Source organism: Gopherus flavomarginatus, chromosome 14 (assembly GCF_025201925.1).
Source record: "Gopherus flavomarginatus isolate rGopFla2 chromosome 14, rGopFla2.mat.asm, whole genome shotgun sequence".
In the NCBI taxonomy this organism is placed as follows: Eukaryota; Metazoa; Chordata; order Testudines; family Testudinidae; genus Gopherus; species Gopherus flavomarginatus.
The window spans coordinates 944985-967062 of NC_066630.1; the positions used below are offsets into that span (position 1 = coordinate 944985).

Sequence of the window (22078 nt, forward strand, 5' to 3'; positions counted from 1 at the left end):
TCCCGGGCGACCTTATGGACCGTGGGCCTCTACACTCTGGGCCCGGCCAGAAAGCAGCTTAAACTGCAGCAGCACCAGGGCTCTGGGAGCCAACCCAGGTTGGAGCCTGCCCGTAAAAAGAGCAGAGGCCACCAGATAGTGCCCTCTGCCCAGTTGAGTTCCACCTGCAACCAACAGGATGGTAAGCAGCATTTTGAGGGTGCGCCTGAGGGTGACCTACCAACCTGATCCCCAGATCTTGCTTCCCCGTGTTTCTCCAACAGCTTGTCTCCTTTCCTCCCTGCATGGGCCTCTATAACTTCAGACTGCTGGGTCCTTAACACCGTGGCACAGGGTCATACCCTCTGGTTTCTTTCTGTCTCCGCCCTTCCCCATCCCTCTTCAGGGACCCTTCTCACAAGCAACTGCTCGCCCAGGAGGTTCAGAGCCTTCTGCAAGTGGGGGCCATGGAGGAAGTCCCTCAGGAGTATAGGGGCAAGGGATTCTACTTCCAGTACTTTCTGATCCCCAAAGCCAAGGGGGATCTGAGATCCATTCTGTATCTGCGAGATCTCAACAAGTATCTCAAGAAGTTGAAGTTCTGCATGGTCTCCCAGGCCTCCATCATTCCCGTCCTGGATCCGGGCTGGTGGTTGGCCACCCACAGCTGGAGGCTCGAAGACGAATAAATCTTTTTTCCAAACAAATCAAGCCTCCTTGAGTCTTTATTTTTCAGGGTTATGCCTGGCTGGCCTTGCCTTTCCCATTCATTAATGGCCAAGACCACCAGGGAGCTTGGGGCAGAGTGTGTGTAAAGGTACTCAGAACCTTTAGCAGGTACATAGTACTTGTGTTCTGCCCTTTTTGAGTTGGAGGTAGTGATGAAGGGGTCTGCAACAGGGACTTAGTGATCTTTGCCACCCGCTCGTGCAAGGGCAATGCCACCTGGGCCAGCACTGCCAAGTTAAGGACATCAAATGGGGAGTCCGAGGGTTCCTCCTGCTCTTCAGCATGAAGCCCCAAGTTCAAGGCGACCCTTCTTAGCAGCTCCTGATGGGCCTTAGCATCATCTTGCGGGACTGGATGCGGGGGCCCTGTAATCGTTTTGTCAGGAGAGGACGAGTAGAAAGCCAGCACTGGAGGATCTACCGCCTCTGAATGCTGCTCGGCTGGTTCCTCCATGGGAGCCGGGTTGAATTGAGGGGTCTTTTCCCCAGAGCTCTCTGCATCTGGGGGGCAGGTGGGAGAACGTGGCTGATGGTCTTTCCGAGGTCCCTGAGGCTGACCTGAGACCTTGCAAGGGCTGTGGGAACCCCCAAGGGTTCCAAAGTTACCAGGGGGTAGGCCACTGGCCTGGGAGCCGCAATGCAACGGGTGGGTACCCCCAGCGCGCTGGTATAGACTCCTGCTCAGAGGAGAAATCGTGTCTCAAAGACCAGGACGGTGCTGACCGTTGGTGATGGTGCTGATCCTGGCGTTGCAATAGGGATCTGTCAGAGGGTGATGAGTCCCCAGGCTGAGCACCCGGAGACCAATGGCGTTCAGTGGTTCTGCGACGGCAGCCCAATTATCGACGCCTCACAGTTCTTGAACGGAGGCAGTTGTTGACCAGGAGTGGGAGCGAGTCAACCGGTGAGGTGTGGAGCGTTGACCCGACCATGGCGATCTGTACCAGTGCTCTGGCGACCGGTAGCGAGGCTCTCCGGACAATTGGCCTGTGTCTCTGGAGCAGTGCTGCACACTAGGAGAGCAGGTAGGCCAGTCCCGATATCGGGACTGCAGGGATAGGCACACCTCCATGGGCCTGCACCAAATCACCAGCAATGTGCACCTCGAGCCCAGCGAGCAGTGCCCTGAATCCAGTGGCCTCCAGGCTGGCCTATGTCTGAGGCCTGGAAGCTCCATGCGGGTGAGCGCTGGCAGGACACTCCTTGAGGCAGGGATGTGCCACACAGATGGGGACTGCTGGAAAGGCCCCAGGGCGGGTTTGCCCTTAGAATGGGGCACCGCCATGGCCGGCACTGGTAACACTAAGCTTTCCTGTGTCGCCTGCAGGGCCTTGGGAGTCGACAGCACGTCCAGGTGCTGGAGGCCCGTGTCCCTGTCCCTAGGCTGAGTCCCATCCAGGACTAACTAACTAAACTAAGAGAAACTAAAAACTTTTAACCACATACAGGCAAAAGTTCGTATCAACAGATTAAGAACGAGCAAGCTTGTCGAAGCAAGAAGATGTTCCAGCACTGTCACTGTTGGTAAGAAGGAACTGAGTGTGGGAGGAGCCAGCAGCGCCCCTTATACTGTGCCATCAGAACCACTTCAGAGGGCACCAGAGCCAATCAGCTACAGATACTGCTGAAGGAAAAACTTGAGGCACCGGTGCATGTGGCAAGCGCACACACCTACAACGGAATGGACACAAGCAAGCAGTCGAAGAAGAATGAACATTGTTTGCTTGCTCCCAGTTTACTAAGTGATCCAGATCACTCTGAATTCCTGACTGGTCTTCGTCATTATTTACCACACACCCAATTTTTGTGTCGCCTGTAAACTTTATCAGTAATGATTTTGTTTTCTTTCAGGTCATTGACAAAAACATTAAATAGCATAGGGCAAGAACCAATCCCTGAAGGACCCCACTGTAAACACACCCACTCAATGACAATTCCTTGTATACAGTTACATTTTGAAACTTATCAGTTAGCCAGTTTTTAAGCTATTTAATGTGTGCCATGTAATTTTATATTGCTCTAGTTTTATAATCAAAATGTTGTGCAGTACCAAGAGATGTCTAAGTATATTCCTCGACGCTATTCCCTTTAGCCACAAAACTTATAATCTCATCAAAGAAAGATATCAAGTTACTTTGACAGGATTTATTTTCCATAAACCTATGTTGATTGGCATTTATTATATTACTCTCTTTTAATTCTTTATTAATTGAGTCCTGCATCAGCCTGGGATCAATTTCTGGCCGACAGGCCTATAATTACTCAGGTCATCCCATCCACCCTTTTAAAAAATTGGCACAACATTAGCTTTCTTTCAATCTTCTGGAGTTTCCCCAGTGATCCAAGACTTTACTGAAAATCAACACTGATGGTCCAGCAAACTCCTCATCCAGCTCTTTTAAAACTCTCGGATACAAGTTGTCTGGACCTGCTGATTTTAAAAAAATGTCTTGGCAACACTTCCCACTGATCCACCATCGGGTTGTAGAGACAATTGCCACAGGCCTGCCACCAGCCCCCCATGGGCCACACACCATGCCTCCTGTGGGCCCATTCTCCCCCGGCAGCCTGTAGCAATGCCTCTCAGAGGTCTGCCATCCCCCACAACAGGCTGCAGTGCTGAAGCCTCTCGTGGGCCTCAACCCTCTACTATAACTTAGTGATGCCTCCCACAGATCTGCTATCCCACTTCAGTGGTGTCTCCCATGGGTCCCCATGCTGCCTTAATACCTCCCACAGATGCTTTGCCCTTGGACAACAGGACGTGGGATCTCTTCCATTACCATCAGTAATTCTGTAAGAATCCACCTGTCCTAGGGACACCTGGCGAGTTCCATCCAAGGCTACAGATAGTGCTGCCTGGTAACTTCTTTAAAAGGGTCAGTCTAGCTCTTCAAATGTAAGAGCATTACCTCCACAACCACCTGTGCTTACTATTAGAGCAGGTGTGCTATTAGTCCAATCCCAATTTCACACACAGCATCTACCACCTGGTTTGTATGTCATGATACAGCATGACAAAAGTATTTTAAAATTAGTAATGTCCCTAAGGAGAGAGACCAGAGCAGTGTTTCAGCTCAGAGAGGCAGGGCTTGGAATCGCTGGAGGACAGTGACTGACAGCATGACGGCGACTCCAAGTGGCTGCCTGGGAGAGCTCAGGAAGCTGAAGTGACCTCAGGCTGGCTCCCCTGAGTGTCAGAATTCTGACTGAATGTCTTTTACTTGACTCTCCAGCCAGAGTCATGCCATGGATCATCGAAGAGGAATACTGCACGGGTCTGCACCATTCACAGGGACCGAAACCGCTTGCACAGTTTGGGCAGTGAAAGACAAAGAGAAGCAGGATGTGTTTTTTTTAAAACAGAGATTGCACAATTATTTTTGGAGCAGGCGCACTGGCAACAACTTTGCCTGGGCCCATGCCATGCCGCTTGTCCTGCTGGTAAAGCTGGACATTTCTGTTAAGCCTCCTTCCTTCCAAAACACCCTCGTTTTCAAAATGGGAAATGTTTCAAGCTTGTTGTCTCCAGTGTGTACTTTGATGTAGGCTGGGCCTTAGAGGTGAGGAGATGAGATTTAAATCTGAGGCAACTGGGCAATGTGGGGATAGTGGCGAACTTCAAAGAGCAGGTTGGTATAGGCAGTTCATTTAGATTAGACAGACAGACTTGCTGATCCTGCTGCATTTATCAGTGACTTTCAGCACAACTGGCCATAAAGAATAGCAGGCCCACCTACATAATGCGGCAGGGATCATGGGAGGTGCACTGAGCTGGTATCAGGAATTCCCCTGGGGCAGATACCAGAGAGTTATGAGAAATTATTCTTGCTCCCCAAAAGCTTCAATGTGCCAAGTCCCACCAGGCTAAGTTTTATTACCCCTCCTATTCAACAGCTCTGTCAGACCACTCAGGGAGAACACATAACGCCATGTATGACACCCTGCTGTACAACTCCTTGTATGGAGTGGATGGCACTGTCAGCAAGGCCACCCAGTGCCTTCAAGAAGCAAACTGCTGACTCAAGAGTAACTTGGTGAGATCAAGGCAATGCTAGTTGGAAGGCGGAAGCTCTTCCATGAAGTGGAACAAGCAGAAAGCTCCCCGCCCCCAGTTCTCAAATACATTGCCTCAGGGTCCTGAAAAAAGGCACACTCAAATGTTATCAATAGGGAGAAATGCATTTTCCACCTACGCTGAGCACGTTACTCGAAGGCTGTACCCCTTTGCCAAATATATCCATCTCAGGTGAGCACCGCATCTCCAGGCCAGACTATCACCACTCTGTTTACCCATTTTAAGGTCTTATATTTCACAGCTTGCAAGGGTTAGAAAATCTCTGGCACAGGAATACAGATACTTCAGTTCTTAAACCAAGGATGTCCCTAAGCGTAAGGCACAGGTTACTCTTTCGAAAATCAGCCTCAGAATGGTAGCTGGGGACAAAATGGAGACTATGTGAGGGTTTTGTTTTACAGAAATACAGAAAGTCAACACTTACATGGGAACAAAGTTTCCTCAGGTTCTACCCAAAGAGAATGTAGAGTACACACAAGTTCATGAAACAGGCAAACAACATTCTTTGGCAGTTGTTACTTTTTCACAAAGGTTTGAAAAGCACTCTCAGTATTCTGAGGGGCAGCGCCCTAAAGATTAGCTCTCCTAAGATGCTCTTGGCTTCTGCCACTAGCCTGATTGGGAGCAAACACATAAGAAAAATTCACCAGTCAGGAAACCCCAATGCCTCTGTCACAATTCAGATTCATTGACGTCTTCATAATACCTTGCTACTTCAGAAGCTGTCATACATGGCAATTTCTGGCTCAGCACATGTCTGCCATTAACGTAAGTAAAGGGCACTGCAGGCCTGGACACTGGCTGCATTAGCAGAACTGGGGTGTGGGACAGGAATAGCAGCAGGAGCTCCAGGTTAGGATGGGGGTGGCCTGGCAGAAATGCAGGGGAGAGGGGCTCCAGGATCCGAATACAGGGACTTGCTGCAGAGCAGGACTGAGATGAATCAGCAGAGCTTTGTGAAAGAAGTTTCACCAATACCTTCCAGCACCCTCTTTTATACCAGTCTAGTTGTCCAGAGAAGCAGGTATGCTTCCACAGTCAGAGGGGAGACTAACCCAAAATCATGTTTTAAACCAGTGGTTCTGCAGTTCGTTTATTCTGTGAACCCCTTGGTAAGAGAAAGATCCCTTGATGGACCAGTTCTGCTCCACAACCTCCCCAGTGTCACACTATATGGTTCTCAGCATGTTGCCTTCTGCTGATCCACAGACCATGGCTGGAGTTTGTAAAACCCCAAAGCAGTGAAATGACAAAGGCTAAAAGTCTAAAATGGAGCCTGTTATCCCCACGCCAGTGGGCTGCAGAGGGGAGGAGAGCCCCACAGGCCCCCTCCACAACCCTCTAGGCAGCTCAGGGGTGGCACTGAAGGTGTTCAGAGCAAGTTGTGTAGGTCAGAGGAGAGCAAAGCAGGAGAAGCAGGGTCCCAGAAGTATACCTAGCATCCCAGGAAAGAACAATAATTTTGCTTCATTTAGTTGAAAACTTCTCTATATTTGATTTGTGCTCTTGCTTATCTAAGAAGTGACTAGACTGCTGAGCACCACAATCAGCTGACACTGACAGCCAGAGAGCAGCAGCGAGTTGAGCCAGTGCCCTGCAAAGAGCGAAAGACAGACAGACAGACAACTCCCACGAAGTAGGGACAGAATCCCAATCCCGGTAGCCTGCCAATCATTTTACTCACACAATAGATTCCTCGCTCCCATAGTCTCAACATCAGCCATACCCCGAAGGGAGTCTCATCACTGCTAGCATCAGAAGGACAACGCTAAAACCCTACCGTTGTGCTACCACTCCATACCCTGCTCAGGAAGCCTTTCTTCCCTCATTATTCCTCAGGAGACCAGCTTTTCTCTCACTCTCCACTACTACAGCATCATTGTTCTCCATTCCCTTCCCATCCTCTCTGGCCAGCTGCTGCTTCTCCATTCTGACTCTCAATGGTGCTAACACCCTGCGGCTTGCTAGGATGCCGCCATTCTCTTTGCCCAAGTGCTCATGGCATGGGTCATATATCCTCCCTATACATGGGCTCAGTCCTTTCCTGTAGGCACAGTCTAAGTTAGCCTGAGCTCTACCCTGGTGAGGAACTGCGTGGTCTGATGCACTGCAGGGACTGCTCACCAGACACCTCTTTTCTCAGAACAGGAAGAAGGCAGCAAGCTTCCAGGTATTTGGGGAGCGGGGGAAGCCTTCTGAAGTCTAGATGTGTAAGGTTGTCACTGCTTTCTCACGGGTTCCTCAAAAACTCTCACCTTCCCTTCCAAGATTCAAAACACACCTACTTTTTCTTCTTGTGACCTCACACCTCGAAATTATGTTGTGCCCATGTCCTGAAATCCATTGTGCTGTTTCAGCCACACACAAAAACATGGTAACACACAGTAATTTGTTAATATTTTAAAAGCTCATTATGCCATGTATAGCCAAAGGCAACATCTACAGTGCATATAAATATGGTAACTTTACATACAGAATTATATTAAAAGTATGAATCTCTGCTTTCATATGATAGCTGTCATTAATTACACATTCATCAGTTAAGGCAGCTTCATTCACATTCAGAAACTTCTTTGAAACCAGAGAGATTAGAAACTTGCTTCATTTTTAAATGAAAATTGAGACTCCTGTGAGAAGTTTTTGACCCTTCTCTCCCACTCAGAAAACAGCTTCATAACCAAACGGGGCCTTTTCAACTCAAAACTGACCACCACTGCCACACATTCACCCCAAGCACCGCACCCACTCCCAGAATGCCAGTACTAGGAGTTCAATGACATCCACAGACTGTAACATGTTTAAAGAAACAACTCCAGACCACTGAGTTCACTTTGGGATCAAAAAGACCTCCCCATATCTGTACAGCAGAGTCAAAATTGAAAATCCGCATTCCCAAATATTGTTATCAATAATTACTTACTACTGTTCTAGGTCTCTCTCAGGCAGGCATCCATGTAGCATCTGGGTGCCATTGCATCATTGGAAAGCACCTGGGCGCTCCTTTATTTACTGTAATCCCAAGCCCTGCAGTCACGCTAGGCTCGAACACAACTCTCACAAGTGCTGGGTAAAAAATGAAGGGCATAAACAGCCTTGATACCAGTTCTGCATTTTCAGAGCATTTCAAAGACTTTCCTATGGTTGGAACTGGAGATTGCCAGCTCCAGCCAGGAACTCGCTCTCGCTGGGTAATGCCATCACTAGATCGACCTTCATAGCTCTTCAAGAAGTCGGACACGGATCCCTTACTGAAACCATGAGTTAGACACAAAGCATTTCAAACACTGAGCAATGTCACTGACATATGCCACAATGCCTGCCATGTACGGAAACTTCAAATGCTATTCCCTGAAACACACTGCGCCTTCAAAGCCAGTCTATCTCAAAGATACAGCTGGAAGGAGCAGACTCTTCTTCTCATCCACTGTCTCAGAGTCATCCTGATTCAAACAAACAAACAAGGAAGCAAGCAAACAGCAAGCTTGCCCAGAAACCGTCTCTCTTTTCCAATGGGTTGTGAGATCCTATATATTGGTCATGTGGTTTGTGCAGAAGTTAGATGTGGGGGTGGGTGGACTTGGAGGGAGGGACAGAAAATAAAGGGTGGTGAGAGACAGAGAGTGAAAGGGGTCTTTGCCTCTGATGGGTTAATGAGTATTTGGAAGTTTAATTTCTGCTGCTGCTACCAGGGAGCACTTTGAGGAGAAAGCTCAGAGCTTCCCTGGTAGGGCAGCAAGCCAAGCTGCCTTCCCCATGTCTCACAGGCTCACTTTTTTTTTAAATTATGGGAAACACTTTTAGACAGACACTGGCACTCATAAATTATACAGCTTATTTGCATATTGCAGTCATGAGACATTATGCAAATGCGACATGATTTGCATAATGGATTCCTGTTGTCGCTTCACTTGCTTCATGCTTTTAAAAAACAAACTGAAATAAAACGAAAGCATAAAAAAGTGAAAACAGCGAGTTCCAAGCATTGCCATGTCTCCTCCCATCTGCACTGTAATTTGCCCTCATTTGCAGCAGAGACTGGGGGAGAAAGAGAGAAATAAAAAAAACAAAGCTCTCATAAGGTAAATTTTGTTCTTAATTACAACGAGCCAACTTTCCCCCTGGTTGAGATTCTTCACCACTAGCAACGCATCTGAGCCGATCAGGGAGACAAAAAATACAAGGATACAGGACCAATGTATAAAAGGCAGCAATATGCAAACTGCCTGCCCCATCATTTCAGTGTGCTTGGGGTGGGGAGCCATCTCCTTCATAACTACTTAATTAAATAAAGCAAAGGTTTTTTTTGTTTATTGCAATAAGCCATTTTTTTTCCTACTCAAACTTCCGCAGTGCTTTCATTTTTAAAAGAGGGCGGGTGACAGAGGAGGAGGAGGAGGAGTTGCTTTGATTAGTTATAAGAAAATATAATGGCAACATATTGCAAAGGATGAGACTGTAGCTCATCGGCTTCCATCAGCTGTACTTCAATAAGCAGACAATGTTCCCTCAGCAGTGGCTAGTTTTGCTGAGGGCTTTTCTCTGCCCCCCTGCACCAGTGTGAAAGGCAGAATTGTGCCAAGCGGCTGGCGTCTGTACCCCTGTGGGAAAAGTTAACTGTAATTCTTCAGCTTTTAAAATCAATTAACCCATGTGTTAATTAACGTCAAGTCAATGAGGGGAGGAGGAGGGGAGGGAGGGAGGGAGGGAGGAAAGAAGCTGCAAGGGCGGATGGCAGAAGAGTTGGCACAGTGCCATCCATTCAGTGGCAACGCCACAGTTTCGTGTGATAACAGCAGCGGGTATGTGTTACAGGGGCCCTGTATGCGGGCCAGACAGTGCGGGAAAGCTAAGGGAGATTATCCAGACCCCCAGGAGCAAACAGCAAGCAGCAACCGAAGGCGCAAGTGCCAGGATTACAGACTAGGTTCTTCCACTGCAAGCCCGTTCTCGGACACAGGGACTCAGCTACAGGGGATCTGGGGGACTCCCCCACCGACGAGGCACAAATCTGACTTTCAGCACTTTTCCTCCCTGTCCACGTCATTCTGCCGCAGTGGAGCCAGCACAAGGGACGCTTTCACACCCTATGAAACAAAGGCCGTCATCTCCGCCATGACACCGCTGCGTTCCAAGCCGAGGCCAGCATCCTGGAGTCTTTAAAAATAAAGGGAACAACAAAAACAGCAAAAGAGAAACCACAACAACAAACCCCTTGTGCCCATCCTCCATGCCAGGGGCAATCTGGGCATCTGTCGCAGCAGAAGGCGTTTGTGCGGGGCTGTTTTATTTTTTTTTTTGCGCAAGCTGTTGGTTTGTTTGACATTCGGGTTCATTTATAAATTAACTAAAGAAAAAACCAAAACAATAAAACAAAAAACCCCAGCCCAGTCAACAACAAACAAAAGGGAGTTGCCGACATCGAGAGAGAAATGCCACAGGAAGCTGCAAGAATGCAGGCTATAGCCGATGCCACTTGCCATTCGGAGAATCTCAGGGAAAGGTGCCAATTCTGCAGCTCGGGAGAGACAGAGAAGGGAGCATAAAGGTCTCCAAACAGAATTCCGAAGGAAGCCTGGAATACAGCTCTTATAGGGCAGGATCATAGACGCACACAGCCTCTGCTGGGAGGAGGGGAATGTTTATATAGATATAGCTAGAGATGCTTATCTGTGTATATATACACACATACACATATGCACACACTGCCTCAGACAATTTTAAGCACACAGATGTGTATGTATGTGAGGTATGTGTATGTTTATGTATACACGTGTGTATTTATTTCTCTCTCTCTCTCTCTCTCTCCACACACGTGTGTGTATATGAGACACACACCCACACACAAGTGTGCATGTACATCCCATTTTTTGACCCAGGTATAAACAGAAGACAAAATAAAAATCATACTCCAGCAGCAAGCAGGCAGGCAAAGATTTATCTACATTCACTGCTATCACCAGGGAGATGAATGGGGCCGATCTGAAGCCCTTTACAAGATCCACTATGGGAGTGAAGGAGGAGGAGGGATGCCACACAGACATGCACAAACTTGAAGACGGCGAGATTTGGAAGGTGCTACTTATGAAGCCGAGTGGCACACTGGAGGGGTGAGGAGGAGAAAATCCATATACCACTTTGTGGGGTTTGGGGTTTTGGAAGCGGGTTTCAGGGACAGCTGGCTACTTACGTTATCTGCGCTGCTGTGGATCCTGAAAGGTGTTCTGTTGGCATCGGGCGCTGAGCCAGGGATGGGCGCTGGAATCAGAAGGGAGACACAAAAATAAAGTCATACAATGGGAATATTAATTGCCTCTCTTGCGGATTTTACAAAACATACAAAACTGTTTTCTTTTCCTTTTTTTTTTTTAAATGTGGATTGGCGCGCGTCCCTTTTGAATGGAAAATACTAGCACGGGATTTACAGCCCAGCTACAGGGCTCAGGATTAACAGCGCTGGCATCTTTTGGGCATATTTTTCCTTTTAATGAATGAGCTTTCGCTGTTAATGAGGAATAATCGTTTGGCTAATGAGCTTTGAAACATTAAGAGAAAAGAGGTTTTTTCCCGTTAATCGCCCTGGTGCGACCGCATGGGTGGATTACAAAAGACAGCACTAGGAATGCAGTACAAAGGGGGAACGTCTCCTGGAGTGGGATAAACGCAGAGATGGGTGATGTGTCCCTGCATCTCTCCTTCCTTCGCTCTCTCTCTCTGCCAACTGCTATGGGTTTCCATAACTCCACAATCAAACTGGATGTTCAGGAAAGATTATTACAATCAAACAGTGAAGCGTCGGCTGTTAATGTCTCCAGTGTTTAATCATCATACAGTAGAATGGTTTTATGCATATTTCATTTGCATATCATTAAACCGCATTAGCGTGGGACATTCAGAGCCAGGAAAGGTACAAAGTTGTGGAGGGAGAGACAGAAAGGTCCCTCTGATGCCTATCTTCAAAAGCCAGGGACTGGTTCCATGAGTTGCCTTCACTTTTACTAAAATCATGATGACTAGGAAACCTTTGATATTGGATATAACCTTGGATTCTTCTAATTCCAGCAGAGTGGTGTATTAAAAGAGAAGGAAATGGTGCTGCGCTAGATATTTAAAGGAATATAAACTCCAGTGGTATGGAAATAGGATCTCTTTGGGGAATGCACTGGCAGAGCCAGCCACAGCTTTGACAAACACCACCACCCTATCTGGTTAACATTAATAAAGGATATACATAGTAAAAGTAAAACAGTGAAGACAACATACACATTAACATGGGAATTATATTTCTCTCTCTCGCTCTCTCTTATTAAGGTAAAGAGAGGGAAGAAACCAGCGGTAATTTACACCTTAATTAGTGAACAGTTGCCTCTTTATGTTTATTTCTTTTTTTCTTTCTTGCTTTTTGAAGAGGAGTGTTGTCACTGGTGAAGTGATTAATCAATGATTTGGTAGCTAAGATCAGTCTCCACTGGCACTGGCCAGGGAATGAACGTGTTGGTTGGGGGGAGAGAGGAATACAGTGGGCTCTTTGTAGATCTTAGACATGCACAACATATTAATTGGGGTCTTTCTAAAGCTCCCTCAATGGACTATTTCATCCTGGTAAAACAGCAGCTGGTTAGCCACTGTTGGCGACTCTTCAAATATCACTTCTGCTGGGGGCTTTTCTGTAGCTGTTTGTTGTTTTGTTTTATTTTTCCTCTGGATGGAGAGGGCATGTGTGCAATGCTACCCACTGCCCCCAGATTCTGAATGATGCATACAGACCATTTGGATTTCAAATCCCTTCCTTGTGCAGAATGCACACCTTCATTCGGAAATGCAATGCTGTTTTATATTGGCATTCTCCCCCTTCCCCCACATTTCTTCTCCTCCAAAGCTTTGTCTCGGCTATGAATATTCAGATGAGCCATGATGTGATTACACTGTACAATTACTTGTGTACATGGTGGTGGCGAAGGAAGCTGAGGAAAGAGAGCCGACATGCTCAGAGCTAATTCAGGGCTTGTTTTCTGTATTTTTCCCCATCTCTGTGGCGCTGCGGCACATGCAGATGTCGCTGTTGTTCTTTATAAAGCCCTAATGATATGCGAAAGCATAACGACCTCATTTGTGCGCAAAGCATCAGCGAAAATATTAAAGGGGGGGGAGAAAATCCTGACTGAAGGAATGTCCATATAAATTATTTTTATTTAAATGAGTGGGAAGGAGGAGGTGGCAAGTCAGAAGAAGTCACATGGAATACATGCATAATATTAATACGCAGAAAGGTTATCACCAAGGAGAAGAGGCTCCTTAGCACAGCGCTTGGGATAAACAGGCTCATTAGGGAATGGCACAGCCCATTGCATGATTTACTTATTTACCTTTACCCTTATTTAAGCCGCAGCCCCAGGCACAACATGCTGCCTGGAGCCTCTTTTAGGACTGGAAGCTGGTTGCCCAGATAATTCCCAGTTTTCATTCAGAAATTGCATCAAGAATGTTTGGCAGGAGGGAGGGGAGAAGAGGAACCAGAGGGAAGGGCTGCTTCATATCACAATTCTGTAGCAATGGAGCATTCGAATGAAACAGCCTCAAGGAGGGAGTGAAAACACAGCAGTGTGCAGCTGGTGAGGGACTCCACCCAGGTTGGCCGCTGCTAATTCCAGCCTCAAATATGTTCTTCAAGGACAAGAGTCCTGGGGCAACAGCAGATAGGTTTCTGCCCTACTGGCTTTGTCTCACTACCACTGAAAATCAAAGGCAGGTCAAGTGTAGCTCCTTCCGGCTCAGGCAACTGTGGAACAGGGGTGTTCATTGCTGTCACTATCACAGGTGCTGCTGAAGAGCAGATAGAACTGTCATTGCACAGCACAGGCCAGATGCTCCTGTCAGTTAAGCCCATGACTTCAGGGCATTTGTTCCTGTAACAATTCCAGTTATTGCTCAATATTACAAGTGCAAAAAATAAAGGTCTATATAGGATAGGGTTTACCGGACATTTTGCAAGTATGTTCAGCTAGGAATATTCCTCTGGATCAGTTGGACTGACCTACAGATGAGAACAAGGGGTTAATAAGAAGTATCGGGGGCATAAACAACCAATGGCAAACAGAAATGTGGTGGCTTCAGCTGTGGTCAACTGTGCTTGATAGCTGGTTCAGAAAAACCCATGTCTAGACATGTCCAGCCACACTCAGAGCGCAAACAGCTCCAGCCAAGACAACATCCTTAGCAGCACTCTGGCCATTGTCACAGCTCAAGCTGCAGTCAGAGCTCATCTCCAGAGAGAGAGGGGCTATGGGTCTTGTCCCTGCCTACAAAATGAGCAGGTGGCATGTGAGAGAAGGGCAGTTCAGGTGGGCTCTACCATGAAAAGAGCTCCTCTCTCATCCCACACCGCAGACACAGATGAGAAGAGACCTAGTCTGTCGCTCAGGAAACTCTTAAGGGCCAGATCTTCAGCTGGTGTATGCCAGCATAGTTTCACTGGCCGCACTGCATGTATCCAGATTCATACAGGCAGAGGATTGGGCAAAATTGTATGTTTGAAAGAGGTTCCATAGCACTCTACTGAAGCATTCTTAAAGCCACAGTAACTGGGGTACGAGGTCAGGCCAGGTCTCCTCCAAGCAGAGAGCAGGTCCTGAGGTGACCCAGGCAGAAGAAAAGCAAGATGGACAGGTTAGTGCTTTCTTCTCCTATAACTATTCCAAGGGGGACACTGGGGGATGGGCTGGTGCTGTGGCAAAGAGGAGAACTCCCAGCTGAAGCTGCTTGTATGTACTCAGGCTCATGGACTCATCTATCTTTCCATTGCTGCCACTTTCATCATGCATGAGAAATGGATGTGTCAGCCAAACACACACACACTCCCTACCTTCCTAGAAGCTGAAAAGGGTGAAGAGCAGAACCCCTATAAAGTCCATTGCAGCTCCATGATGCAGGTCTAATTTACCTAGTCTCTGCTCAGGTGATGGCAATGTGGTCTGGAGAACTGAGTAGAAAGGGATTGAGGTCAGATCGTCCTAAATTCTAATCCTGGCTCAGTCTCACTCTCTGGCCTAGCACAGGTCACTTCACCGCTCTATGCCTCAGCTTTCCTTTTGTAAAATGGGGAGGATATTTACCAACCTACCATCCAGGAGTGCTGTGAGGATTAGCTAATGGCTATACCGTGCTATGAAGGTCAGCACTATATAAGGACTGGATAAGATCATTACTGGTGGGCTCTATAGACAAGCCTAGGATAGATCAGAGAAAGTGGTAAGACAAGAGCCCTGCCACACCTCAGTGCAGGCTATCGCTATCCATTTCTGAGGCAGAATGGATCACAAGAGTACCAGCCTCTAGGCAAGGATCACCAAACCAAAAATAACTTCCCTGGATCCAGGTGAAAGCACGTGAGTACATCCTGCACACAAGACACGCCAGAGCACAAGCCCCCTGTGAAACACCCACTGGGGCCAGGAAAATATGGAATAATATAAATAAAGCAATTATATAAAAACAACTGAAGAGAGAGATGACTGACAGGATGTGTTCACGCCAGCATCTGGTCACTGTGCTCAGGTGACCCGACCTCTGTCTGGCTTTTTCTGCTTTAGAATGTAAATTCTTTGAGACTCAAACCATCTGTTTGCCTGTGTTGATGCAGAGATCAGCCTAATGGGTCCTTGATCCTGACCGGGGTCTATGAGCACAACCACTATAACCCATCATTGGTATGTATACAGTTAAGAGAGCAGGTACCTGAAAACAAATACGCTTCTTGGGTGTAAAATTCTCCTTTACGTGAAGGAGAATTTGACACCCAAAAGGCAGGGAGGTTGTGTTACTGAAAGGCAGGAGGTGGCATGCCTGCTGAGCCTGGCAGGGAAAAGGTTGTGTTGTGATGTGATGTGATAGATGGGAACTCATCTGACAAATCAGTGAGGAAGGTCTTGATAGGTTGCTGGGATCTAAATGGGATCATGCTGGGTCACTATTAAGAGTCACAGCAGGAGAATCTCAGAAGTCATGTTAAGGGAATCTTTGAGGGGAGGGGATTTGCCATCTCAGCAGAGTGAAGGGTCATCATCATATCATGGTGAAATGTACTGTGTTGAGTTGGAGGTGTCACATCACACACCTTTTTCAGATGAAGGGATCACATAATGGGAAGGAGAAATGGCTTGTACTAGGGACTGGAACTACTATTTCAGGGTAAAAGGGTCACATCAGACAGGGCAAGTTTAAGGCTGTGACATTACAGGATACAATCTGGACTGTAGAACAGCTGTGTCCCCTCAGTTCTCCAACCTGGGGTGCCTTTTACACTGCTTTGCGGTGACAGCAACCACTCCTGGTCTGCTCACACCTAGCCTCCAGTTACTCCCAGTTACAGTATATCTGTGCTATAGCCAGCCACTCTTGAATTACAGTTCAGGGCAATACCAGCCAATTCCCAGCTCCATACTTGCCCCAGAATGTGCATCTTGTACTGTCCAGCCCTCTCCCGAACAACAAAAGCTCACGTACAGTCTGTTATTTTATTAATAGAAAATGATATGCACAAATCCTCTTATCCCAAATGGAATTTCCCAATGACACTTCAATCCAAACACACTGGCTTAAATAAATCAGTACAACAAGTTCATTAACTACAAAATGACAGATTTTAAGTGACTACAAGTAATGAGGCATGAAAGTCAGAATTGATTACAATAAAAGTAAAATGCAACTAATGCCTAACTTAACAAGCTAAGTGAATTCAAAGCAAAGTCTCTCTCACCACATCCTTCAGCAGTCTTGCTGTCTGAAACTCTTTCAGTCAGGATCCCACCCCCCAGTCCCATGCTGCTTCCAAGAATTGTGGATGCCATGGGTAGAAAGAAAGGGAGAGATAATTTGGAGCATCCACTCTCCTTTCTTACAGCTCCTTCTCTTCTCTGAGAATCATCTCCAGCTGAGATTCAGGGGATGCAAAGTTGGTGTGAACAGGAACCCTCAGCTGTTTCTTTGTCAAGATATAGATTTTCACCCACATCATCTTTAGTGCCAAAGAATGACCACTTAACCAGGTGATAGTCCATTTCATGTGTTTGACACCTGGCTGAGTCGTCAACTAATCTTTTGTTTCTGGGGAACTGGTTTGTGACTGCTCTTCAGGCTTGGAACATCATACAGCAGAATCTTATAACTTTACATATGATGTTGCTACATATTTTACCAGGCCAATAATGTTCAGCAAATTATGAGTTTTTAAATGATACCTCACCAGGCATACTTTGTACAAAAATTATCATAGTCTTGTAAAAAGGGCAACTATAGGGGTACAGACTGTCCCAAAAGCACCATTGTGTCTGGGTTTAATGCACTGTGGTGTGTGGGCATGTCAGTACAGAGTGGAAGGGGCCATGTTGAGTGAATGGGAGGGTGTTTCACTAAGATTACATATGACACTTTTGAACAAGCCAGTTTCTAGCTCCAAATACAGACAAGGTACTTGAGGTAGCTGAAGAGTTAGGAGGCCAATGGATAGAGAAACTCTAAGGAGAGGAGAAAGACTTAAGCTAAAAGAGCCAGGATACTACACTTCCACTCCCTCCTTCCACTTCTTCAGCCTCCCAGGGAACATGGATTAGTAGTGTTTAAAAACATTCAGCATCTATAAATAGCTCCTCATTCTACAGAGGGAAGATAGCGCTTCAGGGCAGAGATTAGGTGACTACTAAGCCTTGAGGGGGTGGCAAATTGCAGGTCAAGAAAGGGTGGCCATGTAGTGAGGGACATGAGGGCTGAGCTGGGGGTTGGCAGGCCCAGGCTGTGGGGCTGGAGCAGTCATGGAATGCTAGTGGCTATGGAGCCGCGAACTGGGATGCATGAGCAGGGTGCGCTAAGCCTGGGAGAGGGAGCTTTTTCCGAAGGGAATGACTGCTAAATCCAAAGGGTTGCTTGAGGAGGTTGAAGAGGCAAGTGGTTGAGCCTAGGTTTGGATCTCTGTCCTAGCTGAACCTCTCTCTGGGCATTACACATACTTAAAAAAATTCTTCCCTGTATTTTATCTTCCCCAAAAGGTCTTGGACGCCTACAGCAGAGGAGAAATCTCACTGGTTTTGATACTGACTGTGGAATTCACTGGAGCTGCTGTTTTATCTTTTTTATGTAAACCAAAACCAAATCCATGCACTAGAACTTCTGCCCATTCTTAGAATAAGATTAGGGCTGTGACACAAACTGCCAACTGCAACAGTAAATGCTATTTTACATGCCTAGAGTTGAAATGTGATCAGCGGCTATCCCAGCACAATGTTTCTAATTACAAACAGGTGACCATTCTGAAGCAGCTCTCCACACTACAGTACTAGCATGGGACACTTGATTTAATGCTGCAGGAGCCATTACTCTGCCTGTCATTTTACCGAACACCCTGAAGAAATTGCTACTCAGAAAAAGGAAATTCAAACATTTATGAAACATATTGCTATTTAGAAAAAGAAAGAAGTGTTTTGCAAATAGGAGGACTATTGAAAGGGGGAGAGAGAAGTGCATCAGTCATTTGATATTACATATAAGCAGTTTATTAAAGAATTAAATATTTATAGACTATAAAGCAAGCAGGGTGATGAGCTGCAAACAGCTTGCTGAGAAGTACATTATAAAACAATGAGTCTGCCAATGACTGATAACGTACGGAGAACACAAATGTTTTATAAAACCATGAAGCTAGCTATGAATCTCCAAAGCTGCAAAACGAGACACTGCAATAGCAGTCAGCACTCATACTGCAGCATGTGCATGCAGCCAAGAGATCTGAACAGAGATATAGCTTCCTTCCTTGTCCCAGAGACGTGTGCACAGCACTCACAGGCCTGGCTCTGAATCAATGCCCTAGAGAGGTTTAATTTTTTATCATCATTATTTTAAAAGAAGATCTGTTAATAGGGAGTTCAGGATTTTTTAGACCGTTCCAGGCAACTCCATTCCTAGTTGCTCCCATAATTTTCTTTTCCCTTTGTAATTAGCAGAGTGGTTATGATTCAGACTGAAATACCCATTCCATTGGGAGCCCCTTGAGGTGGGAACACTCTGAACAGCAGCTTCCCTACTCCAAACACATTTATCTGAGTTGGACGTGAGGCCCAAATTGGGAGAAAAAACATCTTTTCACATCCCAGGCCATTGGCATGTCATAGAGGAATTAAAATCTCCAGAGGACACAGATTGGAGCAAGTTGTTTCCAGCTCTCGCGGACAAGGAATCCTCATAGTTTGCAGTAATCAGGAGGAGGTGTTAGCAGTGTGCTGTTTGTCTAAGTCACAGTATTTCACAGTGCTGGCATCACCTACGTGACACTGGGACAGCGCAACTTTTTTTATCTTAACTAATAAAAGAAGCTCCAAATGGTTCATTATTTTTGTGAAGCCAGACCAAGACCTAGACATCTTCATTATTTCTGATGCTGGCAGAACTGAAATCTTTAACTGTTTCAAAGGTTTGCTACAATTGTGTCCGCAGATGTCAATTCTGGTGGGATTTTCAAAAGCACCCCAGTCCCATTACCTTTCCATGGGTTTGTGCTCCAGAGTCATTTAGGCCCTTGAGAATATCCCACCCATTATGAATTCTGTTTCCTTAAAGACAATCACCTTAATAGCTATTAGCCTCCTAAGCAATTAGGCCAAAGTTTATACTGCTAAACACAAAGAGGAGGGGATATAAAATGTGGGAGACAGAAGACACTGCTGCCTCACTGCGACACCCACTGAAACCTTCTGAAGGACAATCTTATAACTAGCACAGAGGCTAAGGGGTCAGAGAGAGTCTGTTCTAACCAGCTACAAATTACATCAAGGCTGCAAAGAGTCAATGCCATCTGATGTCGTCAGTTGCTTTCTCAGTACCCAGACAAGGCTGCAGCAGTGATTATTGGTTTGACCACAATGGTTCCTTCTGGGCTTGCAATCTATACATACTTCTATCTAATATGACTAAAACAGAGACTTCTCCAATTAATAGGGAGCAGTAGTCTTCCCTTCGCAGATTCACCACAGAAGGTATACAAGCCTAAATTCAGTTTAATATCAGTCCCTCTGTTCTTAGCCAGAAATTTCTCTCAAGAGGGTAAGAATCATCAGTCTTTTGGGGTTGAAGTGGGAGACAGAGGAGGTGAAAAGTGCAGCCTTGTCACATCAGATCATTAGGTTCCACATGATGAGGTCAAAGCCCACTTACTCCACAGGGGCAGAGGACACATTTTGATGGTTCATCCTCAGATATGAACAAAGTCAGTTAGACTCAGAAGTCACTGCTAAGGAATGCTATACAGCCTCAGGAGAGCGCTATCACTGGCCTGCTGGAGCACTTTGAACAGCGTTTGTCCTCCAGTATCGACAAAGACTCTTACAAAAGGCATGGTCATCTGCATCATTGTCACAAGTCACCACAGTGTTGCAACAGACTCTAACAAAGGAAAAGAATGAGACTGGAATAGTCCACTAGACTAGGCGGACTTCCTTTCCCTTGTGTTTATCGCCTCCCTCAACCTCTCCCTGCCCTCCATTTCTGACCTCTCTCATTATATAAGCATACCCTGTCTCTTATCCTCAAGAAAATCATCCCTCAACCCCATCTACTTTCCCAACTATCATTCCACTTCTCTCCTTCTCTTCAGCTCTAAAATCACTGACCATGCAGTTTGCAACTAATGCGCCCTCCTCCAGCTGTCTTGGATCCCTTGTTTCCAGTCTACTGAGGCTTCCATCACTAGGGTCTCTAATGACCTGTTTCGGGGCTGTCCTCATTCTCTGCAGCTTTCAGTACTGTTGGTCATTCTCTCCTTTTTGATATCTCATCCTCACTGGGCTTTCAAGATACCCTCGACTGGTTTTCCTTCAACCTCCCTGACCATTCTTCCAACATTTCAGTGGAAATTCCTTCCTTCACCTTCTCTCTGTGGGGTTCCCCAGTGTTTTCTCTAGGGCCCTTTTCTCTTTTCATTTTACATCCTGTTTTGAGGCATCTCAATAGTGCACAAGTCTTCCACTGACCTGCTCCCTTCCATCCAGCTGTGCATTTTAGCTTCCCCTACCCTGCCCACACTGAAGTCCCTCTTAAACACCCACTTCCACTGCACTGCCTTGAATGAATCACATGGAAGTAAGTTGTATATACAAGTCAATTACTTACTGCCCTGCCCTTTCCCAATCTTCATCTCCTTGTTTGTCCTTAGAAGGTGAGCACCTTAGAGCAGGGCCCATTCTCCATAAGCATTTTGAAAGTGCCTCGCTCATAGTGGGTGCTACTAGAAATAAAAAAAGAATTTAAAAAATATGTAATAATAGACTAGACAAGGGCACCCATGAGGGAAATCATGCCCCCACCTCAGCTAATCATGCCATTAAGAGTTTGCAATGTCTTATGCTGTGGTTGAGTTGGAGGCAAAAGTCCCAACCAGCAGATCTCTTCTGGGAGGTGGTTGCTTCCTCTGAGAAATAGAGGCAAGCTTTAGCCGGGAGCAGCTTGCTGCCTACTTCTCAGGAGAGATTGATTGGATTGGGACTGGAACAGGTGCTTTATTGATGGCAATTCCATACTGAAGGAAAACCCCAAATGTTTACGGTGGCTCTCAGAGTTCTTCCCCTCTGTAGTCACACTTGTGAGCTACATGCCCTGGCACCACGGACTTTCATAGCCTTATGGAAACAGTGCCCATGGGGGCTGCATGAACACCTCCTTGTGGCAATGAACATTCAGAGCCATGATTACAAGACGCCATGTAGCCTCCCATCTTCCACCACTCTTTTCATTACATCCCAGCGCTCCTAAGGCAATAGGACTCTGAGAAAGAGAGGCAGACAGGCTGATAGTGGAAATATGCAGAGGCAATTCTCTTAAAGAGTCAGAGTTACTGATAACTAAATTTTCTTGTTGAAATGGCTTCTGCATATTCCCACTTGTTAGCAATATAACCTCTAGGAAGATGGGCAAGGAATTCCAACTAAACAAGAATTGCAGAACTCCCTCCCTCCCAGCATCAGATCTAGATGCCAAGTCAAAAGAGTAGTAGTGCATAAAGGATTGTGCAGACCTCCACATAGCAGCCTTGCAGATCTCTATGATGGTCAATATTAGCAAGGTGGACCATCAATTTTGCTTTAAATCTGGTAGAGTAAACTCTAAGATCCTAACTTACTGACAGCCTACCTTATATATAAACATCTTAGTGCTCAGCTTTCAAAGTAGCAGCCGTGTTAGTCAGTATCCGCAAAAAGAACAGGAGTACTTGTGGAACCTTAGAGACTAACAAATTTATTTGAGCATAAGCTTTCGT

The 22078-nt window shown here is 46.3% G+C and overlaps 2 protein-coding genes across 3 annotated transcripts in view; one reads left to right on the forward strand and one right to left on the reverse strand.

Annotated features, from left to right (window-relative positions):
• PMFBP1 (polyamine modulated factor 1 binding protein 1) overlaps window positions 1-22078 on the reverse strand; it is a 368361-nt gene that overhangs the window by 188862 nt on the left and 157421 nt on the right. The window contains exon 4 of one of the 2 annotated variants that reach the window (XM_050922218.1): window positions 10973-11040. In XM_050922218.1, coding sequence (XP_050778175.1) covers window positions 10973-11040 — 68 coding nt within the window. Of the gene's footprint in view, window positions 1-7705; window positions 8533-10972; window positions 11041-22078 lie in introns of those variants that run through there. The other variant, XM_050922219.1, reaches the window with a different exon arrangement.
• The window catches only part of LOC127033967 (uncharacterized), an 85243-nt gene that overhangs the window by 19609 nt on the left and 43556 nt on the right, over window positions 1-22078 (forward strand). The gene's annotated exons all lie outside the window — the stretch shown is intronic.